The sequence below is a fragment of the Podarcis raffonei genome, chromosome 4 (assembly GCF_027172205.1).
Source record: "Podarcis raffonei isolate rPodRaf1 chromosome 4, rPodRaf1.pri, whole genome shotgun sequence".
NCBI lineage: Eukaryota > Metazoa > Chordata > Lepidosauria > Squamata > Lacertidae > Podarcis > Podarcis raffonei.
This window is the reverse complement of record NC_070605.1, coordinates 76,044,507-76,071,331: the sequence shown is the minus strand read 5'-3', so window position 1 is coordinate 76,071,331 and position 26,825 is coordinate 76,044,507. Positions and strand designations below refer to the sequence as shown.

At 41.6% G+C, this 26,825-nt stretch overlaps 1 protein-coding gene across 4 annotated transcripts in view; it reads left to right on the top strand.

Moving 5' to 3' along the window:
- Window positions 1-26,825, top strand: part of AFF3 (ALF transcription elongation factor 3) — a 216,280-nt gene that overhangs the window by 32,837 nt on the left and 156,618 nt on the right. For all 4 annotated transcript variants that reach the window (XM_053384183.1, XM_053384184.1, XM_053384182.1 and 1 more), the window contains exons 2-3: window positions 3,725-3,845; window positions 7,080-7,868. In XM_053384183.1, coding sequence (XP_053240158.1) covers window positions 3,725-3,845; window positions 7,080-7,868 — 910 coding nt within the window. The remainder of the gene's footprint in view (window positions 1-3,724; window positions 3,846-7,079; window positions 7,869-26,825) is intronic.

Sequence of the window (26,825 nt, the reverse complement as noted above, 5' to 3'; positions counted from 1 at the left end):
CATACATACATGCATGCATATATACCCACCCACACAAAATCGAGTGGTATATAAATTTTGTTGCACAAAGAAAGAAAATGCACCTGATAGACTGAACTGTAGTGCATGAAAGCTTATAACAAAATGAACTGGTTAGTCTTTAAGGTACTGCAAAGTGTTTATTGCTTTTGAGCCAAACTGATAACCCTTGAGTGTGCACATATCTGTGATTATAGAACCAGTGTTACAAACTAAGATATGAAAGCTAGGAGCTAAATGGCACCTTAAATCTAGGTTGTGGGCACCGCAATGGAGTGTCTAGGTGTACTTTTTTATAACAGGAATGCAAGCTGAAAATGAATGAACTGCAGCTAAAATCTTATGTTCATTTTTCACATGGTGTAGTCCTCATCTGAAGACATATTTCTCCTGCCCGTCCCCCTAATATTCTTATGAGGATACCTTCTCCAGTCTTCAGAGAGTGGCTGGAAGTGGGGAAGCAGAAAAGGTTCCTCCTTTCATTCCAGCAGTGGCAGTTTTAATCTGAAATCTTAGGTGCAGTACTGTACCCAGAGCTCAGAAACTGCTCGCATTAATGAAATTCCCTGTCGTGCCTAGAACAATGGGAGTTTCCAAAGCTGTATAGAACTACTACCCCCCCACCCCACCCAGGGCAAATTAAAATTGTATGAAGTGAACAAAATTACAGTTTTGTCTCTCTCCTCACCAAATGGGGTTGCTCAAGAGAGCCTGTGAATAGCCAGTTTTCTTTAAAGGAGAGCACACTAGAGACTCGAAATGCACCAATATACCTCTTTCTGTGCATATTGACAGGTTGAAAGGAAGTGACAGGGAGCAGGAGCAAGCATAAGCAACACAGGTCCCATGGTGGGCTCAGCACAAAATATACCCATTAATGAATCCTAGGAGACATTCCAGGGTAGCAGAATCTTTGACCTTCATGACTCTCAAAGAAGCTGCCGCAAGTTCATTAAAGGAGGGGGAGGAGGTGAAGCTGAGAGGGATTGGGAGACTCACTAGGGTTGTTAGAAAATTGCAAAATGGCCTTATGACATGAATTTGAATTTATTTATTTTTTGTTTTGCATAGTAGAACTCCAGTTAAAACCTCTGAGGATTTATCCTCTTGTGATCTGTTGAGACAATTTAACCTCCTTCTAATCGTGCCACTAAACAGGTTAGTTGTGTTGCTCAGAAACATTTCAAAAAAGGTTGCATCTTGAAAGTGTTGCGTCTTCTTGAATTATAAAATATTTGGGCGGGGGGAAACAGATAAAGAAAATATATCTGCTTTCCCAAGGTGAAGCTTGCAGGATTCATGCACCGAGTATTCAGATCGTTGGAACGTGTTTATTACCATCCTAGAGTAATCGTGAACACAATTAAAACCTTTCGTCCTCAATCTGGCTTCTGTCCCTGTGTAAGTGGCTGTTACCAGAAGACTCTGTGTGATTGTATTGATGTTTATATGGCCAGTTTTCATGGTTAGTACAAATCATAAAAGCTATGGAGGATGAAGCGTAAATGAATCCAGCTTCAGAATTGCTGGGAGCTAAAGTTTTAAAACTCATGCTGCAAAGTGAAAAATGAAATTTAACCAGGCATTTTGGTGAAGGAGAAGTAATTTATTGGATGTAAGATGAAAAGCTGTGAGAGTAAACATCAATCTCATCTTAGACACATGTCAGTGATTGATGTTTGCTCTGCACTGCAGCCTGGAGGTAAACTCTTTGAAACAGCATAGTAGGTACTTTATCTGTCTGAGGGAAAGAACACAGTTTGTTAAGTTGCTGCTTTTTTTTTTTTTGAGACCCTGCTACATCTTCATGTTCAATCAAAGGCAAAACAGTAAATCAGAGTAATTGCTTTGCCCTGTGGCATTTCTGTTTGTAAATGGAGGAAAAAATACTGCAGAACCCTCAAATTAACTTCTGTTTAAACTAGGTGAAAAGTCCAAAAAGTCACTTGCAGCCCAAGTATAGCATTTTATTAATCATGTCACCAGTCCATCAAAAGCTAGTGCTTTGTTTTTCTTGCACGGCAGCTGATGCTTTTGTCTCAAAATGCTTTTTAGCACTGGGGAATGTAAAGCTGTCACTTCTGGGAAATCATAACAAGCCATTAGCAACACAGACTTTACAAATAATCATCATTTATTTATTTTTGTTTAGCTGAAAATGACAATGGTATGAATAAACTGGCCAGAAAAGGTATTGGATATGACTGATGTAGATTAGGCTTGCTTCTCATTATAACTTACTGCTTGTGCTATTCAATAATATAATTACCCAACATTACTGCATTGATTAAAATGATTATTCATATGAATATATGAAGCTACCAAATACTGAAGATTATTGATCCACCGAGCCCAGTACTGTACTGTCTACTACTTTGTGAGGCAGTAGATCAAAGAGAGAGGTCTTTCTCAGCCTTGTTACCCGGGGCTAAACTAAATGCTACCACTAAAATAAATTAACTACTTCCCAAGCTATTTCATTTGGCCAATATTGTGAAAGTACATTTCCGTTTCTGAGCACAATTTGAAGTGTTGGTGCTGACCTTTAAAGCCCTAAACGGTTTTGCCCCTGCATATCTGAAGGAGCAGCTCCGCCCTCATTGTTCAGCCTGGACACTGAGGTCCAGCTCTGAGGGCCTTCTGGCTGCTCCCTCACTGCAAGATGTGAAGTTACAGAGACTCATTTTCTGCACTGTGCAAAGCACTTCATAGACCAGCTGTCAGAATAAGGCAGTTTCACACCTTCATCTTGGTCAATCCTTTTATGAAGGGGCTGAATTCAGTGTAGCAGAACAGCATTCATGCATTTGTATTCACAACTTGCAGCCATCACAGCACGTTCATCACTTACTGTACTATGAATGTAGCCACCGCCAGCTCTGTGATGTCTTAGTGCACAGCTACAAGTCATATCAGCCCATACGTGGGAGACTTAACAACAAGAATGTCTTGGTTGGGATGGTTGTTTTCTTTCAATCCTCCAATTTTAGTTGGTTGGCAAAAAGGATAACAATTGTGGCTAGGCTAAAGTAGCTGATAGTTGCGTTTGTACTTTCATGACCACAGCTGATTAATGGAGATCAGAAGAAGGTGCATTACTGTGAAAATATCTGTGGTATATAGCTTTAACAGCCCTTTAGGGGCTCATTAATGAAAAGAGAACTATAGAATCCAACTAGAGTGATTTCATTTTTAAGCAGCATTCTTGTCTAGCACCCTAAGGCACTGAAGCCCTTTAGATTTTGCTGGACAACGGCTTCCATCATCCTTGACTATGCAGATTGAGACTGATTGGAGTTCAAGTCCAACAGTAAAGGGGGAGGGAACACAAGAGTTCCAACCCTGCTCTAAAGAGCTGTCATACAAGCAAATGTTTTCATCATTTCTGTTTAACTATAGCTTTAATTATTGTGCACTTTAAAAAGGACCCTCCCTTTTTTTCTTTGTCAAAGATGCTTTGACACTTACCCTGATTCATTTCACCTGTTCGACATAGGTCCCCTAAATATCTCATCCCTCCAGAAACTGGGTGAGTGTGCGTGTTTGTGTGTATGTGGACTTGAATTTCCTTATTGGAATGGCATCCATCACATTCCTGTTCTTGTTTTCTTTGTCACCTGTTTGCCAATTCACCCTTCTCTATATTGTTATGGCCACCCAGGGTTTGTTGCCTTAATTCTAGTTTTCTGCTTTTCTTTTGGTGCAGTGTCTATGACCCTGACAGAAATATGCTGCGCAGGAAAGAATGGGAAAGGAGAAATCAGGAGACCCAGCACGAAGATGGCATATTTAATAACAGCTACTCCCTCTTCAGTGAGCCATACAAGGTATATATATATATATTTCCCCCCAAGTTTCCTCCCTGTTGTTTGATTGTTGCTCAGAGCAGGTAAGGCAGTTTAGGAGAACCCAATTCCCCAACTTAAAATAGAATAATCTGTTTTTAAAGTGTCCCTTACAGATGCCTGTCTAACCTTTTTTTGAAAACCTCTAGAGAAAGCCAGATGACAGCTTATTCTGTTGCTAACCCTGCCCTCAAAGTGGGATGCTTAGAAATTTTTAATTTTGTAGTCTCTTCCATCTTACCATCTATGGACTTGTAAAGTGGGTCACCTACTCCTTTATCCATGCCATTCATGACAATATTGAATGTCACCATATCCGACAACCAAAACCTGTTGTTTGTTCTTGGGCAGAGCTGCTGGCTGTTAATGAACAAGCTAAGCCATGTTGTCGGGAAGTTGATGCCTCTAGAACACAATGGCTGGTTGTGAGCCGAGTCAGAACCAGAGGAGGTGGCTTGAGGTCCTTCATGCCGGAGTGAAAAGTCCAAGTTCATGCTTGGACACTTCACTTCACTTCACCTCACCTAACTGATGGGCCACCCGCCTGTGCTGCTCTCCCAGCTGAGCTTGCAATACTGCCTTCTGGTCTAATAATTGACTGGGACAGCCAGTGTGGTGTGCCTTAATGCTCAGGCGGTGCTGGCTGAGGCTGATGGGAGGTGCATCTTGAGGGCACCATGTTGGCTATTCACGTACTAGACTCATTTCCTTTCTCCTCCCTGCACCAAATACATTAGCTGCCCTATGGCAGGTCGTTCTAATCCAATAGTGGGGAATCTCTGGCTGTGGCCCTAATTAGGCCCATCAGCCACACACATACCCCAACTTGACCCATGAGACTGTTTTGGCCAAGCCATTTCCACCACCTGCTCTCTAAACCTGATGTCATATATGTCAGGTGCAGGGCAGGTAAATGCATGGCCGGACCAAAGGGCAGGTGGCAGATACTACCAGCCAACTGCACCTGTGTGCAGAACTTTGCATGTGTCAACAATCAGCTGATTGTCAAGGCAATCAGCACTATGCACAGCACTATGCAAAAATGGGTCACCTAATGTCATTGTGATGATGACAGGTGACTGACAAGAAACACCCGACCCCCAAATCTATCAAATCTATATCAATATCTTTCTTTTTAAGAAATCACATGAGGGATAGGTCATAAGTCTTGCTACAGTTCAAATTTATTAACAAGATTTTCCTTGCCCACTCAACAAGTTATTTTATCGAAAGAGAGTAGGTTCTTCTAGGGGTTTATGTGTGTCCTAATAAAACTGTATTGTTTCCTTGTAACAATTGAGTTTTCTTCAAGTTGCTTGCCAATTAGTAATTTCAAATTACACAGCACTGTAATAATTTCGTTCAGTAAAAGCGACCACATAAATTATTTTGTATGTCCTACTTTAATTGGTCATTAGCTATAGGCTGCAGGATATACTTTTTTGTAGTCTGCCATAATGAACTGGTCTCACAAAGCATGCATTAATATTGATGTCTCATTGAGTTTTAGATGTTTATTTTTCAAAGTACGTGAAAGGTGGAGCAGCGTTACATTCAAATGTGTTTCAAAAAAGTGTTTTAGACTTAGATCAGTACCTAGTTGTTGGCACCCGTCTGTACCAAGAGACAACAGAGTGTGCTTCCTGGGATGAAGTGAAACCACTGTGCTAGCAGCACCAAAGTAACATTACATGGTGCGCAAGCCTGGGCAGTGTGTATGGAGATCCTGGGCTGCCCAAACGGCAAGACCCCTCTTTCAGCCTCGCTGCTGTGGTCCAAAGGAAACAGAGCAATACATTTGGCACCATCTTGGCTACCAGAAGGAGGCGTACAAGGCACTCCAGAGTTGCATAGGGTTTGCTCCTTAGCCTTTTCTTCTCCCAAATATGTCCTCCAAGGCAGCAGAGGTTTAGGATCAGAGTTTTCCTTCTCCTGGATGGGCTACCTTCCCAGGTTGACAAGCCTCATTTGCCCCTCACTTCCCTCTGCAGCACATCCAGAAACTGACTTCTTGACCATTGGACTCACTGACCTGGCCCGCTCAAATCTGCTGGAGCTTGTCATAACATGCAGTGGAAGTCCCTAGCTCACCAAGGTTTTGAGACCCATCAGCTACCCTCACCTGGTTTAGCTGGCCAGTCAAAGGTGCTGCTGGGGTGTGGCTGCTGTCACATGCTGATAGCTTCTGGGAGCTTACAATGGTCAAACAGAAATATTCTAGCTCTGGTCATATTTCATGGAAATCATTCAGTATAGTTAACAATTGTCCATATGACATCACAATATTCTCAGAATTGTTGGAGAGGCTGTGGAAAAAGGAGTCACCTTTTTCCAATAATGGTGGGAACTTCTCACAGGTATTTAGATTCTGGACAATGGTGGACCTAATATTTGACAACACTCAAAATATCCCATTTCAAGTCCACTGCAGATTTGTTTACTAAATCTTTGGGTTGATCAACTGAAAGGGTTCAACTTTCAGGAACTCTTGACATCGATGCTGGTGGCTGCCAGAACTTCAGTTGTCCTAAAATGGAAAACCTTACAGGACTTGTGACTCACACTGTGGTATAAAAATATGTGGAGTTTAGCGCTAGCTGAAAAATAACTCATAAATTACATTTTTTCAAAGGCTCATAGGATCCTGAAAAATATTATGCTGTATGGTGGGATTTTGTCATATATATACCACAAATACATACACACAGGACTTCCTCTCAATGGTATAACAAGAAATGTGGCTTTCCTAATGGTATTAAATACTCTACTTTTACCTGATTTATCTCTTCCAATTATACTTTGCTGCTGTTTGTTTGTTTTTTATTTGTACTTCTACTATTTTTATTGTATTGCTTGGACTTCAATAAAAAAAAAAACTTTTTTTCTGCTTCCAATATGATATGCTTGGAAAAAATGTATTAAATACAAGTGATACATTTGTAATATGCAGAATATATACTCTGAAGCTCATGTAGCTTTCCATGTTCAGAGTAAATTGAAAACCGTTTTTGCGTCCTCACAAAACAAAACATTTAATGTGATTCTTCATTTAATGAGCTTCTGAACTGTTGCATATTCATGACGATTTCCTTTGCTATTCTTTAAGGTGCCACAAGATTCTTTGTTATTCTTGATGCTACAGACCAACATGGTGGCTGCTTTCGATTTTGTTACAGAATGATAATTTAAAATTATTCTTGCTCACTTGCTTTGCAGACTAACAAAGGGGACGAGCTCTCCAGCCGTATCCAGAATACCCTGGGCAACTACGATGAGATGAAAGAACTGCTGACGGATCGATCCAATCAAAGTCACCTTGTTGGTGTTCCAAAGCCGTGTATCTCACAAACGTCTGTGACCAAAGCTGAGGAACACTTCATTACTGACACAAAGCCCCACACTCACGCTTCTCCATCTTCCTTACCAGCGGCACTTTCTGGGCAGTTGAGCAAGAACGCTGCAATGGGTTGGCAGAAGTCTGGGCACACTCTGGAGAACCAGCAAAGGGGAAGCAAACATAGACATGGATTGCCGGATGCACACAATAACGACTTTAAAACGGTCAGCCAAAAGAACAGTTTAGAAAAGATTACACATTATGCATCCAATCCCTCATCACCATCTCCGTCGAGTGTTGCCCAAGGTCCTTTATCGTCTTCGCTTGGGGACAACAGCAGAACACAACAGCAGCCGTCAAAGCTGAGCTTTGGTGGAGAAGGTGGAGCTCAGGCTCAGGAGAGGCCAGCTATGCATAGCAATGGACACTGTGTGCAGAACTTTCCTCCTTCCCTTGCTTCGAAGCCCAGTATAGTTCAGCAGAAACCAACAGCATATGTAAGGCCAATGGATGGTCAAGATCAGGCTCCTGAGGAGTCTCCAAGATTGAAGGTGCCAGCTGAAACTAGCCTGCTCTGCACCTCATATAGAGGAATGCCTTCTGCCAAAGCTGACTCAGCTAGGACCAAGTCAAAACTGACAAAATTTAATATTCCCAAACAAGAAGAGGTAAGTGCAACAGAGCTTTCCATGTGCCGTTGATGTACTAGTTAATAACTTTCAAAACACTGAGGCAGAAGTCCTACATTGACTTTTTTTCTCCTAGGAAGTATACTTTGCACTGCGTTTTCAGGGTATTCATTTTTACTCTGTAAGTGGCAAACTTACACAAGGACTTAGAGTGGGGTGGGGAGGGATTCCAGGTCATTCTTCAAATTTGCGATTGTCTTAACCGCCTACTTGGTGGCTAGTCAGATTTCTACAGTTTTGGTTCCCATTTGGTCTGCTCTCCTTTAGTGCTTAAATTGTATGATTTCCAGAGAATCCCAATTGAAAATGGATTTTAGCTGATTGACTATTTCTTCACACCTATGTAATGGTGGTCAATGAATAGCATTTAAAGTCTGAAATGGGACAGGGGTTGGCTGGTAAGAAGTCAGTGCCCTGGTTCAAAGGATATAGATGTCTTTCTTTCTAATAGCATCGTTAGCATGTACAGATGAGAGCTGGAGATGAACAGGTTCTGTCAGCACTCAAACAGCAAACTGTGGTTGCAGCTGGAGTGCCAATTGGCTCCAGCTACATGACTTAGAAATATTGGTACCGTCACAACAAATAGCGGGCTATTGTCCAAAGGCTGGAAGATTAGTACTGCGATGTAAAATGGGAGCTTCATTGGGTCGTGGAGAAAGAAAACAAAAATGTATATGTCGTGTGTGCATGTGCGCACACACGTACAGGTTTGATAAAATGGATTTAGGGGATGGTGTATGTATCACAATGTCATGGTGTGGTCCCTAAAGAAGCCATCCCTGGATCCATAGGTGTATGCCAGTCACCACCCAATCAACAATACACTTTATTTATTTCATAGACTCATAGAATTGTAGTGTTGGAAGGGACCATAAGGGGCTCAGACCCACAACTCTGAGATTAAGAGTCTCCTGGTCTATCAGCTGAGCTATCCCAGGTTTTATATTCTTCTTCTTCTTCTTCATCATCATCATCATCATCACCATCACCATCATTATTTTAATTATTATTTTGTATACTGCTCTTCATCTGAAGATCACAGGACAGTTCACGATATAAAAATACAAAACAAGAACATGAAATGCACAATAAAACAAGAACAGGAACAAACCAATAACCCTCCTCCCAATAGGATTATTGGAAATATATGTTGTTGTTTCTGTACAAAACAAGTTCCTCTTCCATTTTTCCTCTCGAGGTTTCCCTATCTACAGGCAATGAAATAGCACTTGAATGCAAATTATAGGCCATTATTTTTAAATATGCAGGAAAGGTTGATTTCCCATGCAGTTTAGTTCTTCATTTAATATTGTTAATCAGCTTTTGAAGGTTCTCAATATCAAGACATAAAGAGAATCTTAAAGTAATTTTTGCAGAAATTGTTTTAATGAGAATACCCTAGCTGTCCGTTATGTATAAAGGTATCAAGTGTTCGTTCAGGATTTAATTTTTAGAAGTCAGTTTCATCAGCATTAATCAGAATTCATATCCGACCTCCTGGACCTTTCAGAAATCATCCTACTTCTCAGGGTAAATGATAGCCTCTCATCTCAAGTGCTGCTGTTTCACATTTAGAATTTTATTGTAAGCGGCTTATGAATTATATTACTAGAATGATGAAGGTATGAAGTGCTGAACAGAAACATCTTGCAGTATAAAATAGGCCATAGAGAGACACTTGTTTCCAGTATAGCTCTTCTAAAATTATTTGCTAAAGATGCATCCATTCTCTTTTATACTGAACTTATGATTCATGTATTGTTCTTGGTAGATTGAAAAAGCCAAGATCCAATGTCTGGACATGCACTAATTTTTCCTATATGCCCTTGTATTTTTAGACATATAAAGAATTGTACTGAACTTACCTACTAAGTAGCATTATGTTCAGTGGGTCATGTTCCCTCATAAGTCTGTTTAGGGCTGGAGAATTGAGGGGAAATTTATAAATGCACATGTTAATTAGGTTGTACTCTTTATTTTGTTAGGTCAACTTCCAGTGTGACAAATGAGGCTTTCCTTAGTCAGAAAATCTATGTAATTGTTCTTTTTCCCAGTGAACTTCAGTCATTTTGTGGCAGTTGCTGGCTTGGGAAACATTTTACAACCTATTTTTATTGATGAATTCCTTTTATAATCCACATCAATTCATAATATAGACATCAACTGTCCAGTCCTATATATTAAAACTGGGGTCATATTTATTGGCTCTTTTAATTCTGTGTTAATGTCTTTAGAATTTTGACATTAAAATTAGAATTTTACACATAAAAAACTTCGTGATTAAATTGCATTAGTTTTTTTCATTGGAGTTGTCATGGTTTTCCTATATGCAGTTTACAGAAGGGTTTATGAACAGTGCCAGTTTTAGGAACAGCAGCTATAACTTAAATGTATCCTAGGCAACAAACTCAAAAGTTCGTATATCCAACCTTCCTATTTATTCTGTAGCCCTCTGTGCCCTCAGGTGACCATTCCTGAAGATTAGGGTATCCTTTGGAATGGCATGGGTAATGACACAGGAGCAAGACTGTAACTGGAAAGTGGAATTGAAGTAAATGGGGAACACTTATCTTATGGGAGTAGAAGTTCCACCTGCTCATGCTATCATCAAGTTTGATCCAAGCCCAAGAAAGCATATCCTGAGCCAGGATTAGATATATTGGTTGTCAGGCTTGTTTGCTTTTCACAGAGCAAACATCCCAGAATATTCTATAACACGGGGGCAAGCCACATCTAGGTACCTCATCTAGGTGAGTCTAAACAAGTCAGTAAGCAGGCAATAATTAAATCAGGCATGTCCAAAGTCCATTTTGGGGGCCTAATCCGGCCTACTGGTCGATTTAATCCAGTTCCCGTGGCAGTATATGTCCTGGGGTAAAATCCTTTAAAAAGCTCAACAACTTTGGGGTAAAAATGTGAAGAAAGCTCAACAACTTTGGTCGGCCCTCACGCATGTTCACTTCATCAAATCCAGCCCTCTTTGAAAAAAGTTTGGGCACCCCTAAATTAAATCCTTGCCTAGTATGGTTGCTGTATTTTACCACTAACCATCAACAGTAGCCACAATAAGGGGATTTCCCCACAATTTTTTTTTAAAGACAAAGCAAAGAACAAGACACAGAGACAAGCCAGTCAAAGGCACAGGCACCAGTTGGCAGAGGTGGCCCACCCCATTTAACTGCCTGAGGCAAATTGGAAAAGTGCCCTCCCCCTCCCCTGAAGCCTTGCTTACCAGGGTTGCATGACAACGGGTGGGCAGGGCACCAGCAGGAGCGCTGCCTTGTGGGATTCTGCCACCTGAGGTGGGTGCCTTAGTCCACTTCGTGGGCGAGCTGGCCCTGCCAGTTGGTCGTATGAATGCTTAATACCCACTGCCCTTCACAACCTTAGCAGGTCCTCCATTCCCTTGCTGACCTTTCGCTGTGAATGTGTAGCTATGCTACGCTCCTGCCAGCCAGTGTTGACAATGCAATGGGCCAATGGTCTAACTTGGTATAATTTATCTCCCTATGTTCCTATGTGAGCATGAACGTCATCAGTAGGAACAGCAGCAACAGTAGAATCATGGGTCCATCCAGTGCTTTTTTTCTAAAAAAAAAAATGTTTAGGGGTACTCTCATTTTCCTACTCATTGAAATACTGCCCATCAATGAGGGCAAACTTAGATTCACAAAATGTTTAGGGGTATGCGTACCCCTCTGACCCCTCCAGAAAAAATCACTGGAGCAGTCTACTCTGTTCTCTTCACCATTATGGGATCATGGATCATGTTCCTTTCCGTTGTAAAACTGAATGGAAATATCCTGACAATTTCCACTTAATCAATTTTTGGGGAGCATGCCTCAGATTTCTGGGGTGTAACATAAGCCATTTACCAGTTGTAATGTTTCATCACTTGCCTGTGCCATCTCAAATCAGGTTCTAGGCTGCCAGAATATATAAGCTGGATAATACGACATCCTAAATATTATTCCAAGTGGACATTTGTGACTACTGTGATAATATCAGTCCATAAACTATTTGTCCTCCTTGCACAAAGTTATCATTTGTAGTTTAGAGTGCACTTTCGAAAATGAACCTTTGTATTTAACTTCCAAAAGGAAACACAGACCAATTTCTAATACAGTTTTTAATTTTTGATAATTCCTTTTTTCACAAATGGTTCTTTGGAAGATACACTGTACATTTGCTCCTCTCTCCATGGTTTGCCACTCTATATTTTGAAGAACATAATTTGCAGTAGCAAAAGTCGGGGAACATGCTGAGCCTAGACATTTATTTGAAATGCCATATTATGTGAACCTGTTAATGTCAAGACATATCTTAGGAGTATCACATAAAACTGCTGACCTTTCCTCAGCTCTTGATTACTTTTTGTCTTTCTCAATTAAGGAACTGTTCAGAACCCAGTTCACTGTGTGACCCTGAGTATATAAATCTACACTGATAATTTCATGGCACTTGTACATTAGAAATTATGGTGCATCTATGGACATAACTTACTGCTCTACCTCAGTACATTGGACAGACTGTAAAACAGATGGAGCAGGAATTTCTCAGATATACTGCAGGAAAAAACACCCAGCTACATAAAGGAGAGTATGGTGAAGCTGTGACTCTCTGAAATAAGGGGCAAGCTAGATGATATGACAGCACAACCCAGCTTGGATAACTCAGAATGGGAAATACTGATTTAAATATCAGTTTATGCCAGTGGGAAGGGGTAGCTGCCAAAGCTTCCCCTCAAAAGCTGGTCTTGGACCCAATGAGAGCAAAACTCCTGCCCCCCAATTCTGTGCTTTAAATGGTTCCTACCCTCTTGGTAGAGACGCGGGTGGCGCTGTGGGTTAAACCACAGAGCCTAGTACTTGCCGATCAGAAGGTCAGTGGTTCGAATCCCCACGACGGGGTGAGCTCCCGTTGCTCGGTCCCTGCTCCTGCCAACCTAGCAGTTCAAAAGGATGTCAAAGTGCAAGTAGATAAACAGGTACTGCTCCGGTGGGGAGGTAAATGGCGTTTCCGTGCGCTGCTCTGGTTCGCCAGAAGCGGCTTAGTCATACTGGCTACATGACCCGGAAGCTGTACGCCAGCTCCCTCGGCCAATAAAGCGAGATGAGCGCCACAACCCCAGAGTCGGCCACAACTGGACCTAATGGTCAGGGGTCCCTTTACCTTTACCTTTTACCCTCTTGGTGGTGATACAACATACTAATCTGCCACCATAATGTCTAGCATAGCTGTAGGCAGGGCTGGCCCAAGTCATTCTGCTTCCTGAGGAGGAGCAGCGGTTGGTGCCTTGCCCCCATGCTAAGGTCACATCCGCACCATACAGTTACAACACGTTTATAGCACTTTTATAATCCCCAACGAATCCTGGGGCTTGTAGTTTTCCCCTCATAGAGCTACAGTTCCTAGCACTCTTAGCAAACTATGGTTCTCAGGATTTTTTTCGGGTAGGGTATGCTTTAAATATATGGTGTGGCATGGTCACTGTGCATATTATCCAAGGCTACCCGAATTATTTTGGCACTTGAGGCACAAAATCTCGTAAGCACTTATTTTCCTTCCTGGCAGTAAAAATACAACAATTTTTTATAAGGTTCTTTACACCTAAAATATGTTGCCTAAGGCAGCTGCCTCTGTCTACCTAATGTTAAGGCCAGCAGCTCTGGCCCCTAGACTGCTAGCTACAGATTTTGGAAAATTAATGAAGGAGAAAGTTCATCTACTCGCTTTTGATTTACAGGGGTTCTTTTTCCCCCTCAGTGTAAACTGAGTACTGGTGCAGGGGGACTTGGACCAGCTAACTTAGTTCACATAAACTTTCCTACTGGTTTCAAGATTTCTCAAGCCTAGGCAGTCCCACTGCCTTAAAAAAAAAAAAGCAGTGTCCCTTTCTCCTTCCTATTATTTTTTTAAGAAAACATATTTTTATTAAAGATTTCTTGGTTTACAAAAATATGTGTAATGTCTTTTTTTCAAGTTACATTTTCTGCAGATCAGTTTCATCTGTTGATACAGGAAGAAAAGGGGGGAAGAAGTGGAGGGGGCCATGGTGAGTGGGGGTGGGGTCAGATGGCAAAGTTTCTATTCTACTTAATGTATGTGTGGGGTTTTGTGTCAGCATCGCTTGTGCAGGTTCTCTTTACTATTTGCTTGTGTTTTTTGTGACATCGGATATTGCATCTGCACATGTCCACGGCGCCGGAAATCGCTTCTGCGCATGCCCAGACGCTGAAAATTGTGCCTGCGCAGAAGCGATTTCCGGCGTCTGGGCATGTACAGAAGTGATTTCTGGAGCCACGGAACAGAGTCCCCATGCTGCGCCGCGCCGGTTTAGCGCAGCGTGCAGGGACTCGTTAAGTGGGCGGCTTGGTTCGGGGGCAACTCATGGGCCCCTTCCGGCCCATGGGCCTTAGGTTGCTGGCCTCTGGCCTAGGGTGTGGTTGTTTGTGATTGTCTGTGGTGAACTTTGTTTTCATGTGTGAGTGGGGTGGGTGGGTGTTTTTGAATCAGGTTAGCCATATTGATTCATATGCTGCTGGTGGATTCTTGTTGTCTTGTTGGGCTGTGTATGTGATAAAGGGGAGCCATACCGGGGTGAAGGCATCTTCTTCTATTTGTCCCCGTGTCAAGTTTCAGTTTGTTGGTTAGTTTTTCTAATAAGACTGTTTCCCATACTAATTGGTACCAGTGGTCCATGCTTACTCCTGACAGATCTCTCCAGTGTCTGGCTATGTTTCTGGCTGCTGAGAGTAGGTGAGTTATGAGCTCTTTATGATGTGAGTGGGCATTATTATTTTGGAAGATGTTTAGTAGGGCCAGTTCTGGGGTGATTTCTAATACTTGCTTAGTTATTTTGCATATTTCTTGTAATGATAATAATAAAATATTATGAATATTCTAATAACAACAACAACAACAATAACAACAACAACAATAATAATATTTCTTGTATGATTGTTGTCCAGAATAGTTGAATTTTGGGGCATTCCCACCACATGTGGAGGTATGTGCCTGTGGAGGTGCATCCTCTCCAGCACTTTGGTGAGGTTCCTGGGTGTATTAGCGCTAGTTTCCTTGGTGTTAGGTACCATCTGTTAGTGAGCTCTCTCCTTCCTATTAGAGGCACTATCTAGGACCTGTGGTAATCTGCCCAGAGCTGTGATTCCTAAACTTGGGTCTCCAGCTGTTGTTGGACTACAACTCCCATCATCCCTAGCAAGCAGGACCAGTGGTAAGGGATGATGGGAATTGTTGTCCCAAAATAGCAGGAGACTCAAGTTTGGGAAACCCTCAAGAGTAGTAGCCTGTTGCACTATTCACGATCACCTCTGTATAGTCTGTCCAGCTACTGTAGCACTATGGTCTTGATAAATCAGCCATCAGAAAATTCTCACTGAGGGCTTAAGAAATGTTTGGTGACCTGTTTATGTCATTTCCCATTTGTTTGCCTTCCAGATTACGAACCACATTTAGTATTTCAATTGAGCTGCAGGTTTTTTCTCTTGTCCTTGATTTGGATCATTGTTAATCCTACATCAAATAAAAAAACATACGAATGCAGTTAGCGCAGCAGTTTTCTGCCCCTTAATACAAACAGTCTTATGATTGTTGCTTAAACAAGAGTGATAGTTATTGGGATGCACATGTAATGAGTGGAGAATCACTTTGACTCCGTGGGCCAGATACTTATCAGACCAAATTTGACAGGCAGGGACAGTTGCCAGCCTGACAAGCACCTGATGTTACAGGTGGTTTGGTGCTTGGAAATCCCAAAGTCAGTACTTCATATATGCACTTCCTGACTCGTGGCTTGTTGTGGATGTTGCTTAGTTTGTGCTACCTTATTGGAAGTAGTCCATCCACACTGCATCTCTTAAATGCACCTCCAAATACACATTCCATTCTAAGTAATGTGATGCATTATATTACTTTTAATAAATCACAAACTCGGGTGTGTTGACTCAGAGAACATGAAAATAAATGTGTTTGTCCTCCAGTTCTCCTGCCACTCCCTGCCACAAGTCCTTTAAACTGCTAGAGTAGAATTGGGGAAACATTTTCAGCATGAGGGACAGATCCATGTCAGTGCTCTCCCCCATAGACCATTGTTGCAAAATTAAGGTAAATATTTAAATTATTTTCTTAAAAAAAGATATTTGCACTAAGGAGGCTAAGCAATGTGGCAATCGAATTCCACCCCTCTTTTGTTATTCTGGTAACGAACTGTAAAAAGTCCACATTTAAATATTTTTAAAGGTCCATGATTTCTAAAGGCCCAGTTTCCCTTGCTATTGTAAGGTCATGATTGTGGTGTTGTTTGCACAACATGAACAAGTTAATTTGTAGTCAGAAACACAGTGCAATAAAATTTCGGGCAATAAATTTTAAAGCTCTTTCAAATGTCACTGTGCTTCTAGGTGACTCCTACTTTTAAATTTGAAGTCAACACGTAAGAACCTACTAAACCTTTCTCAATGAGTCAGTTGTGTGCATAGCTGAATGGTTAATATGAAACTGGTGGAAATGACCACGTAAGATTATTTTAGTTTGTTCATCATCGTTGTTTGATAATTGTCCTGAAATTAATGGCAGCTACAGAATATAAAAATTTGACTGAACCAAGTATAAATATAGTCAGCAATTTAGACTGTTCTGATTCAGTATGAAAATGTATTTTGATAATAAGTGGATTCCTATCTAAATTCATGAGTTCCTTTCATGACACTTTGGGTTAAGCCTGAAATAGATTAATCTTTTTTTCTGATAAACTTTTGTAAGCTGTGATTTCTCTGGTGACCACATTTAATTGGATATTAAATAAAGTGCTTATCTTTATACCAACACATTTTTACAGCTTTCGTTTTTCACCTGAGTCATATTTCTTCAGCTGAAGAACCAGAATATGTTTGATTCAAACCATTATCTGCTAAGACTAGAATTAAAATACGTTAAACATTGGTTTTAAGTATAGGTTTCAGGGTGTGTGGGTTTTTTTAAAAAAATATGAAGACAAATAAATAAATTACTTACAATTTAGATAAGGTTTTTGAGCGTTCAGAGGGCTGCATTTACATGATATAAATGTAATAATAAAATAAAATATCAGGAAGGCTTAGAATAGCCATGTAAGGTAGAACAGCACTAACTAACCTCTTGTTGTGGGTAACTGCTCAGAAGAGAGGCTTGCCTAAGATCACGTGGTGAGTTTGTAGCTGAGATTATATTTTATGCTGTTTTATATGTGTTCAAATGGTACTTCATTGCATATTTGATATGTGGCTTATAATATGCTTTTGAGAGATTTCCCCCCCTTGAAAAGCAGAATACAAATTTATTTTAAAAAATAAAACCAAGGCTTTACAACTCTTTTAGCACAGTTTCTATGCAATTTTACACCTACCTACTCAGAAGTAAGTCCTACAGGATCACATGGTGTCAGTAACCCCCTGCGTTGGATCATGGCCCCCACAAAGACTTACTCTGTTCTGTTGCTCTAAATTTATTTACTGTATAGCTCTATGTTTTCCTATATGTCTTCTTTTCTTTATGGGCTTTGCAAAAATAAGCTTTGCTCCCCAAAAATCCTTTGGATCACTGAGGAGCTCTGGATTTAATCATTTATTTGGTAATGCACAGCTGTGTGTGTGTGTGTGAAAATCCTACAGTGCTCTGATTTAATAAAAACAAAACAAAACAGTTCAGAATTCTGTCAGTAGTGTTCTAGAAAACCTCACATTCTAAGGCCTAGTGGAAGACACACAAAAGGCACCAGATAAGCTTGTGTGAACCTGCAAAGTTGTTTTTTTGTTTTTTGTTTTTTTTAAGTATAAGCATTGGCTACCTTTCTTTATAGCCGTGTGAGGCACATGTGAAAGCTATAGCAATCCCAGCCATTGCTCAAGGCCAAGTGAAAGTTGGGAAAGGGGAAAGGCGGAGAGTTTGGCATTGTATTCATGGGAGTGGTGATGGAGGTTCACTTTCATTTTCCTCTTACTAAAGAAAAGAAATGGTAAGATTGCTATGTAGTTGTAACCTTTAATTCCTTTCACCTTCTCTAACTGGATACATTGTTTTCTGAAGCTGACAAAATTAAAGGTACCAGCGGCCATGCTCTGGCTAGCAGTGACTATATACTTTTGTGATGTAAGTTGGTAGGAAGTACATAAATAAAGGTTTGTTGTGGCATTATAAAAGCACCTGAAGACATCATTCTTAATTTGCTTGTCTAGCAGCAGGGTTTGTCATCTAAAGCTGTTCCAGTGTTTGCCTGGCCAGCAAGAGAACTTCTTAGAACATCTGATTTCTTCTGATTTGGGAACAAGGTGTAAAGGTTTTGTCCTATCAGTAGAGATGAATGGAATAGACTGCAGAGGCAATGTACAGTCTGAACTTAGGGTTTATGCGATAGATGTCTCTGAAAGGTCACAGTGCATCTAAAAAAGATGAAGATCAGCTCTACCAAAATAAGATGGAGCATCTTTCTAACAACAGCCTCTAAAACATATTTTCAACAACTTTTATTATGGATCTCCAAGTTTCCACACAAGCTTATCATTACTCATTTCTATTCCACTATTCAGTGATGTGCACTTATCCTCTATAATACGCAAAATGTCTTACAATCTCACAAACCCACATTGTAAATGCCTTTCTCGGGTAACTCCAGGGACAGATGTATCTAACAATAATTGTATGCACAGACAGCGCAATTCTTTGCAAACTAGTTCTCATTAAAGTCTTGACATTAACCGTTTGCAGGTAATTATGCTTTACCACATTATTTAGTCTACAGGATGGCACTAATGATGCAGTAGCACTAATTACTTCCGTTGGTATTGTGCATGTACAGGGGTGAGATGGATAGCTATAGTGTCAGTTGGAGGCATGCGGATTTTCTCATGCAAACACCTGTCTGGGTTTTCTAATTGCCAGCACAGCTGCATAGATGATACAGTTTACACAAACACAGTTGTCTGTAGTGTGTATGTTGGACTTGATCATCTCTAAGTTTAGCCATCTCAGATCTACAGAAGACAAGATTATTATTTGACTGTCAGGATCATATCCATCTTTAGAGAAATATGCTCTTTGATTATGTAATTGTATGTCATAATCTAGCATAGCTCGGGATTTCCCCAGGGGCGAAAGAAAAAGAAATAAGGTTCTGCCGCATTGCATGACCACCTTGAGATGATAAATTTGAGTTGGGGATGAGGGTCCATGGGCAGCGCTATACCAAGGTCTCCCTGAAAGTTGTGGGGGCCACATCTTGGCTTGGTGTTCTGAGCTGGGCAGGAAGTGGGCGTGGGGAATTTCTCTGTAAATCCCTTTCAGGGTCGCATCCCTTTCTGGTTAGACTTAGGCTTTCAACAGCTTATGTCTGGAACAAGGTAAAGGGACCCCTGACCATTAGGTCCAGTCGTGACCGACTCTGGGGTTGTGGCGCTCATCTCGCTTTATTGGCTGAGGGAGCCGGCGTATAGCTTCCGGGTCATGTGGCCAGCATGACTAAGCCGCTTCTGGCGAACCAGAGCAGCGCACAGAAATGCTGTTTACCCTCCCACCGGAGTAGTACCTATTTATCTACTTGCACTTTGACGTGCTTTCGAACTGCTAGGTGGGCAGGGACCAAGCAACGGGAGCTCACCCCGTCGCGGGGATTCGAACTGCCAACCTTCTGATCGGAAGTCCTAGACTCTGTGGTTTAACCCACAGCGCCACCCGCGTCCCGTCTGGAACATTAGTGGATCTTTTATTCTAGCCCACCCTTGAAGTGGATAGCACCAGAGAGATTTCTGAGAACTCCAGGACACTTTCCTTTGGGCATGAATAACGCTAGATGAATAGATACAACTTTTTGCAGAAACCCTCTCCTGCTAAGGAGAACCTGATCCATTCCTTGGTTTACCCAGGGATTTCGGGTCGTATGAACTGAATACAAGCAATACAAATTGCCTAAGCCTTGGTATTGCTGTTGGCAGCTGGCAGGGGTTTGATGTTCCTCTATGTTGTTGTATGTAGAAGAAGAAGAGGAGTTTGGATTTGATATCCCGCTTTATCACTACCCGAAGGAGTCTCAAAGCGGCTAACATTCTTCTTTCCCTTCCTCCCCCACAACAAACACTCTGTGAGGTGAGTGGGGCTGAGAGACTTCAGAGAAGTGTGACTGGCCCAAGGTCACCCAGCAGCTGCATGTGAAGGAGCGGAGACGCGAACCCAGTTCCTCAGATTACGAGTCTTCCACTCTTAACCACGACACCACACTGGCTCTCTGTATGCAAGGAGGTAAAGAAGGTGTAGAAAGCTGTCATCTGGGAGGTATTTATACCCCAGTTGCCAAGAGAAGAGGGTACCCAAAAGATAAGACAAATAAGAGAAGTGAGAGCAGTGGAAAAAACTGGACAGCAGAGGTTATCTGACGGAGGTGGGGAAGAAATGGTTAAGGATACGGGAAAAGGAACAAAAATTGAACGGGAGGGAATGGCAGTACAGTGGTACCTCAGGTTACAGATGCTTCAGGTTACAGACGCTTCAGGTTACAGACTCCACTAACCCAGAGATAGTACCTTGGGTTAAGAACTTTGCTTCTGGATGAGAACAGAAATCACACAGCGGCGGCGCAGCGGTGGCAGCGGGAGGCCCCATTAGCTAAAGTGGTGCTTCAGGTTAAGAACAGTTTCAGGTTAAGAACAGATGTCCAGAACTAATTAAGTTCTTAATCTGAGGTACCACTGTACAGAACATAAGAAGAATCTATCTCATTATACTTCTAAAAATTTATTAAATTTCTATTAAATGTGAGTTGATGTGATGGTGAAGATATCTGGGCTAGATCACTGTACTGAATTTCTATTGGTATTGTCAGATGTGCTTTGAAATATGTAAGATTCCACAAATGTGTGAATTCAACTATGCTTGACGTACTTTAATATTTATTAAGCTGTTTAAGCACTTGCTTTTTTATTTTTTACAGTGTGATATTATATTTATGTTCTTGGTTTTAAAACAGTTATCCATCCTGAGCTTTTAGGAAAGGGCAAGAAATAAATAGGCTCTTCTTAACAACATCTGCATAATTAAAACAGCGATAAATTTTCCGAAGTTTGCAATTAAATTAAATGGCGATCAAATAAAATTGCATTCATGGGATGAAGAGTACATTCTGGTTAATGATTACCTTACGTAATTCAAGGTTCATTGCCTATTATTGATTGTACTTTATATTTTATAATCTGATCTTAATGAGCAAAACTAGAGGAATCACATGCAAAGTGTTAATGATGGTTTCACCCTTAAAGATCTTTAAGAGGAGAAAATGCAAATTTCTTTTGGTTACGTGGTTCAAGTTTTTCTGTATGCAAATATAACACATCTGTGTATTTACTTTACTGCAGACATAACTAGCAAGTGTTTAGTGATGAAATCTGTTCTTAATTATGATAGCAGATGTCAGAGTAGGAAGTTTCCCCCCTTTCTAATGCAAAGTCGCCTGATTTACTCATTTTCATATGCATTTGTTAGGGTTGCCAATGCAGAGAGAGAAGCCTTTATGAGAGACTTCAATTTGCTTTCTGTGTGAGAGCCTGTGCAAATGGACTAAATCTGCACAGCAGGGAAGTTTTATCTCCTTTCCTCATGCATTGCAAGCTGTTGTTTCTGCCCAGCCCAAGAAGAATATAAAGCTACTCAACAAATGAGTGAGCTGTTAAGTGCTCTAGTAAGTATTTTAGGCAGCGGCTCCTATAACTTTGCTGTGCCTTACTAAAGAAGTACAAGCATGACGTCACCGTTCTGGGGTAAATGGCATTAGCAGGCTGGTCTTAAAAAGGTATTTGCAAATAGACATACTTTTTCTTGGATGCTTCGTTTTTACTGGGTATTTGCTAAAACTACCAACAGGATGGAAATGATTAGAGCCTTTTTATTGTTGTGAAGTAGAAAAGTTGCCTGACTCTCTTTGATTGGTTTGAATCATAAGGCTACTGAAGCTCTGTTTGTGTGTGCGCGCACATGCGCGCACACACGCTTTCCTGTGTTCGTTTACAGAATCCTATATTCACTAACTGGAAATAAGCCCTATTGAGTTTAGTGGGATGCAGCCCAGTAACTTTCCTTTCCTTGAAGACACTCACATAACAGTTACAAGATCTTCTTAGTTACAATATCTTCTTAGTTACAATATCTTCATGGTCCATAAAGGTAAAGGTAAAGGGACCCCTGACCATTAGGTCCAGTCGTGACCGACTCTGGGGTTGCAGTGCTCATCTTGCTTTATTGGCTGAGGGAGCCGGCTTACAGCTTCCAGGTCATGTGGCCAGCATGACTAAGCCGCTTCTGGCGAATCAGAGCAGCGCACGGAAACGCCATTTACCTTCCCGCCGGAGCTGTACCTATTTATCTACTTGCACTGTGCTTTCGAACTGCTAGGTTGGCAGGAGTAGGGACCGAGCAATGGGAGCTCACCCCGTCGCAGGGATTTGAACCGCCAACCTTCTGATCGGCAAGTCCTAGGCTCTGTGGTTTAACCCACAGCGCCACCTGCGTCATGGTCCATACATATATGCAAAAAAAGCATTGCAGCTTTGGAATCTTCAAGGCAGTATTTTCATTTAAAGTATGTTTATTTAATGGAGTTTAGAACAACCTTTGCCTTTATTGTAAAAAGAACTGTATTTTGTTACTTCAGTCCCTTGTGTACACTCACAACCAAAGTGAAAGTTTTAGTTGCAGGCATAAACCGTACAAACATAGAATCTCATTTTTTAAATTTATCAGATGCTTAAATTCTCTGTGAGTGGAAGTACCCTGATCATGCATGCTGCCTTTTGTTTATTATTTTAGGCATTGTGACACCACTTAAATAATTACCATACATTTCAGCACATTTTTATATTTGTGAAATACACACTGTTCACATTGCTTTATATACAAAAGGTGTAGTAGCTGTTATCATCCTGTCCTCAGTGCCTAATGCCGTGCTTAATGTAATTAATCTGCAGAAGTGCTGCTCTGTTTTATTGTGTCACTAAATTTGCCGGCAATATAAGATGTAAATTGATTATGGTGAGTGATAGCTTGCTGCTTACAAAATGTGCTTCAACTATAGAGCAAGGTGAACATACATATATACTTCAATAAAATGTATACAAAAATCTCACCCTTCTCTGGTTGCTGTAATTTTGAGGCACATTGATTTATACATTGTTTGGAAGTTCAGCGCTTAAAGAAAAAGTACACAAGGACCAGGACATATTCAACTGATAACTTCCAAAATAGGGTCCAAAACATCCACCCATCTAGTTATTGAAAAGAAAAGTGTAGTTTGTTATTTGGGGTTGGACATTAGGCAGAACAAATTTTTGGTAGGCTTTACTCCTCGCACAGAGCTCTTAATCGTTCAATTGTAAATTTAATTTAATATGTATTGGAAAGTGGTTTTCGTTTTGAAGTGCTTAATTAAAACACTGAGCTGTGACTCCATGTGCATCTACATGCCTCCCCCCCACAACAAGCCTCAATAAACTTAATGAATGTCCAAGTAAGCAAGAATACAGATGATCAAGCTGTTGAAGAATCAATCTTGTATCTAAGTTATTGTGTCTCTAAGCGTACAGTGAATGTTTTGTTCATATTTCTGTGTTCACTTGTTTGTATTTGCAACCGCATGTTGCCCGTATTTATTTCACTTAATGCTTTCTCTTTCCCCCATAGAATATTTTATTGGAAAAAATTGATTAATTAATAGCGAATGCTCAAGAGCCATTCATCTTGTGAGTCTTTGGAATAGCAGCATTATGCTAAGAACAAAATTTATTTTGTAAACTTGTTACTCAGCTGTCTGCTGTGAACTATCCTGGTATGTTGCCGGGAATCTCATTTGCATTTGATGGATCGAGTCATAACTGAGCACTTTCCTTTAGCATAAGCTTATAACGGTTCTGAAATAAAGCTGGCGCATGTCCCATAAGTAGGCTGGGTCTTAAGTCACAGAGGTGACAGGATTGTCTGTACTGGTTTCTTTCCATACATTTATGTGTAGATGTAGCTTGGTGGAGTGATGAAGGAGCTGGGAGACCAGGTTCAAACACTCCATGAAATTCAGTGGGTGACCTTGAGCCAGTCACCATCTCTCTGCCTAAACTGGTTGTTGTGTGGATAATACAGAGGGGGAAAGCCATGCATACCACCTGCAGCTCTTTGGAAGAAGGGTAGGATATAAACTCAATAACAATCATATTCGTTAGGGATACAATCCTGTTGTTGCAGCCTGGTTTGCACATAATGCTAAATTGTGGTTCGAGGACCCGACCCCCGCGTCGAGGAATAAATACACAAGGACACATGATATATGGTTAATGGGCATGAAATGGCCACAACTTTATTGATTACAGCAGTGAAAAAGGTATTGGCTTAGGCATTGGATGTTTAAAACATGGTGGGTTTATTCAGCAGTAGGTGGAGCCTGTTGATGCAAATCCAACGAAAGCTCACCCCTGATGTCACCGAGGGTCGTGCCATGGCCTCCCGCCAAGCAGGCATCGGACAGAATACACGACCGCCAGATTCCTTTAACGGAATACCCCTAAATTGAAGGCATAGGCGATGGCCACACCTAGCTCTTCGACACAGTACAACACATTAATCCAATGCCTAACCTACCCACCAATACCACAAAAGTTGTGACGATTGCTACGAGGTAGGCGAAAAAAACCAAAAGGCCGAGTGCCAAATGGAAAAAAATTCCTACCAGGCCCCCCAGGCAACCGGGGCGACCAACCTAAGGTCCATAGCAAGGCCAAGTGACCTAAGCCCTAACTCAAAGGGAGTGGAGGGTGGGTGACCCGTGACGGTGCGGCGAAGAGTGAGACTGAGGCGAGGCTGGCGCCGCAGCATTAAGCTGCCAGGCACGCCCCCCGGAGGCACCTGATTGGCTACCTGCCGGTGGGCGTGGGCGCCAGCCAGGTGAGTGAGGGATAGCAGGGGGCTCCCGCCCCCTGGGCGGGGCGCGGCTTCCGCCCACAACCACTCCCCTCTCTTCAAGGGAGGAGAGTCCCTACATGGATAAGCATCCGTTAGCTCAAGCTGCTTGCTGTCTTTCAAACAATTACTCTGCTTCTGGGTTGTATTCAACTACATCTTACTCAGATTAGACCAATTAAAATTTATGAACCTAAGTTAGTTGTGTCCATTAACATCAGTGGCTTGACTCTGTTGCAAGACATGCATTAAATACCATCACCTCATGAGAAGAGAAGACTCCCTGGAGAAGACACTGATGCTGGGAAAGATGGAGGGCACAAGGAGAAGGGGGCGACAGAGGACGAGATGGTTGGACAGTGTTTTCGAGGTTACCAGCATGAGTCTGACCAAACTGCGGGAGGTAGTGGAGGACAGAGGTGCCTGGCGTGCTCTGGTCCATGGGGTCACGAAGAGTCGGACACAACTAAACGACTAAACAACAACAATGCAAAAAAGCATATATGCAATGTATTGTTTTTAAAATGTTAATAGATTTTGGTTTTGTAAGGAAAATTTCACCAGTCCAAACGGCCAAACAGGCCATGCTCTCTCTCTCTCTGTCTGCGTGCTAGCGCGCTAGCACGCGCGCGCACACACACAGCATCACACGCTGGAGTGTGAGTTCCCATATAATCTTCATCTACCTCAGGGCTAGCCATCTAGAGGCTCGGAAGAAACGGGAGAGGTTGGCTAGGTGGACTCATACTGTTAGCAGTTTTGCCACCAACTCAGTTTAATGTGGCCCATGTCTGGCATAGCTCAGTTAGTAGAGCATGAAATTCTTAATCTCAGGGTTGGGGGTTGGAGCCCCACTTTGGGCAGGGGTTGGACTAAGATGACTCTTGTGGTCCCCTTCCAATGCAACAATTCTATGATTTCTATCGTCTGTGTATTTTGGTATGTTATACTTGTAGGAATAACGAGGACAACGGGAGGTTGAGTGCAGGTGAGCTGTGCAGAAGCACGCTGGCAAGCATGCTCCAAATAAGCTGCCGACTATCTCTGCAGCGGCTCCTTTTATTAGCAGAAGTCAACAATTGGAAACAGTAGTGAAACCACCCTGAACATGACGTATTTCCATCTAAGCACATTTCCAGCGTTAGCAAATACACGTGTCAGCAGGTGTTTCCCTAAAATGTTTTCCCCAATACTTGATTACGTCTGCGTCCCCGGTCATGCTCCAGCCAAGTGTTATGTCTAGTAACCAAATCTGTGAGTGGACAAATGGTCAGGGGGAAAACCCTGTTTGCTAGCCAAGAAGGCAAAAGATCAGGGAGCGTGGGCGCAACGCTCCTTGGCACACTGTTGCATGCCTGGTGCGAGGTTTGCCTCAGCACAATAGGAGCGTCACCTCCACAATACTTTTGAAAACAGCCTCTGTTATGAAGGGAGGAGAGGACAGACAAGCTATGTTTGCCATGTGGGATATATATCAGCAAAGAAATTCTAGGTTTGACAGGACTGTCACTGGGCCTCCATGCCTGCATCCTTTTCCACTGTAGAGATTAACTTCCTTTGTCAAGAAAGGTTCATCTCACCTCCTTTTAATGTAGAAAACACACCAGCCAGGCTTCCCATATTTGAAGAGGATTTCCCCTGAAAATAATTTAGCATGTGGTTTTTATCTTCAACAAATCTTGGCAGAAAGACAGCATTTCCCATTGCTGCTATCATCTTGCTTTATTTGAAAGCTTCTGTAACCTAACATGATCCATTTGATCCTTTAAACCTTCAAAGCATCTCCGTAAGGAAAGGGTCTTGCTTTTGAACATTGCACTGTGAATGGCACTACAAATAATTTGTTCTCTATATAAGCTCACCAACTTCCCTCCTAAAAAACATAGTGCATTTTTCTAGCTACAGAATGACATTCTGTTGTTCTTTATTTATAATTTATTTTCATATTTA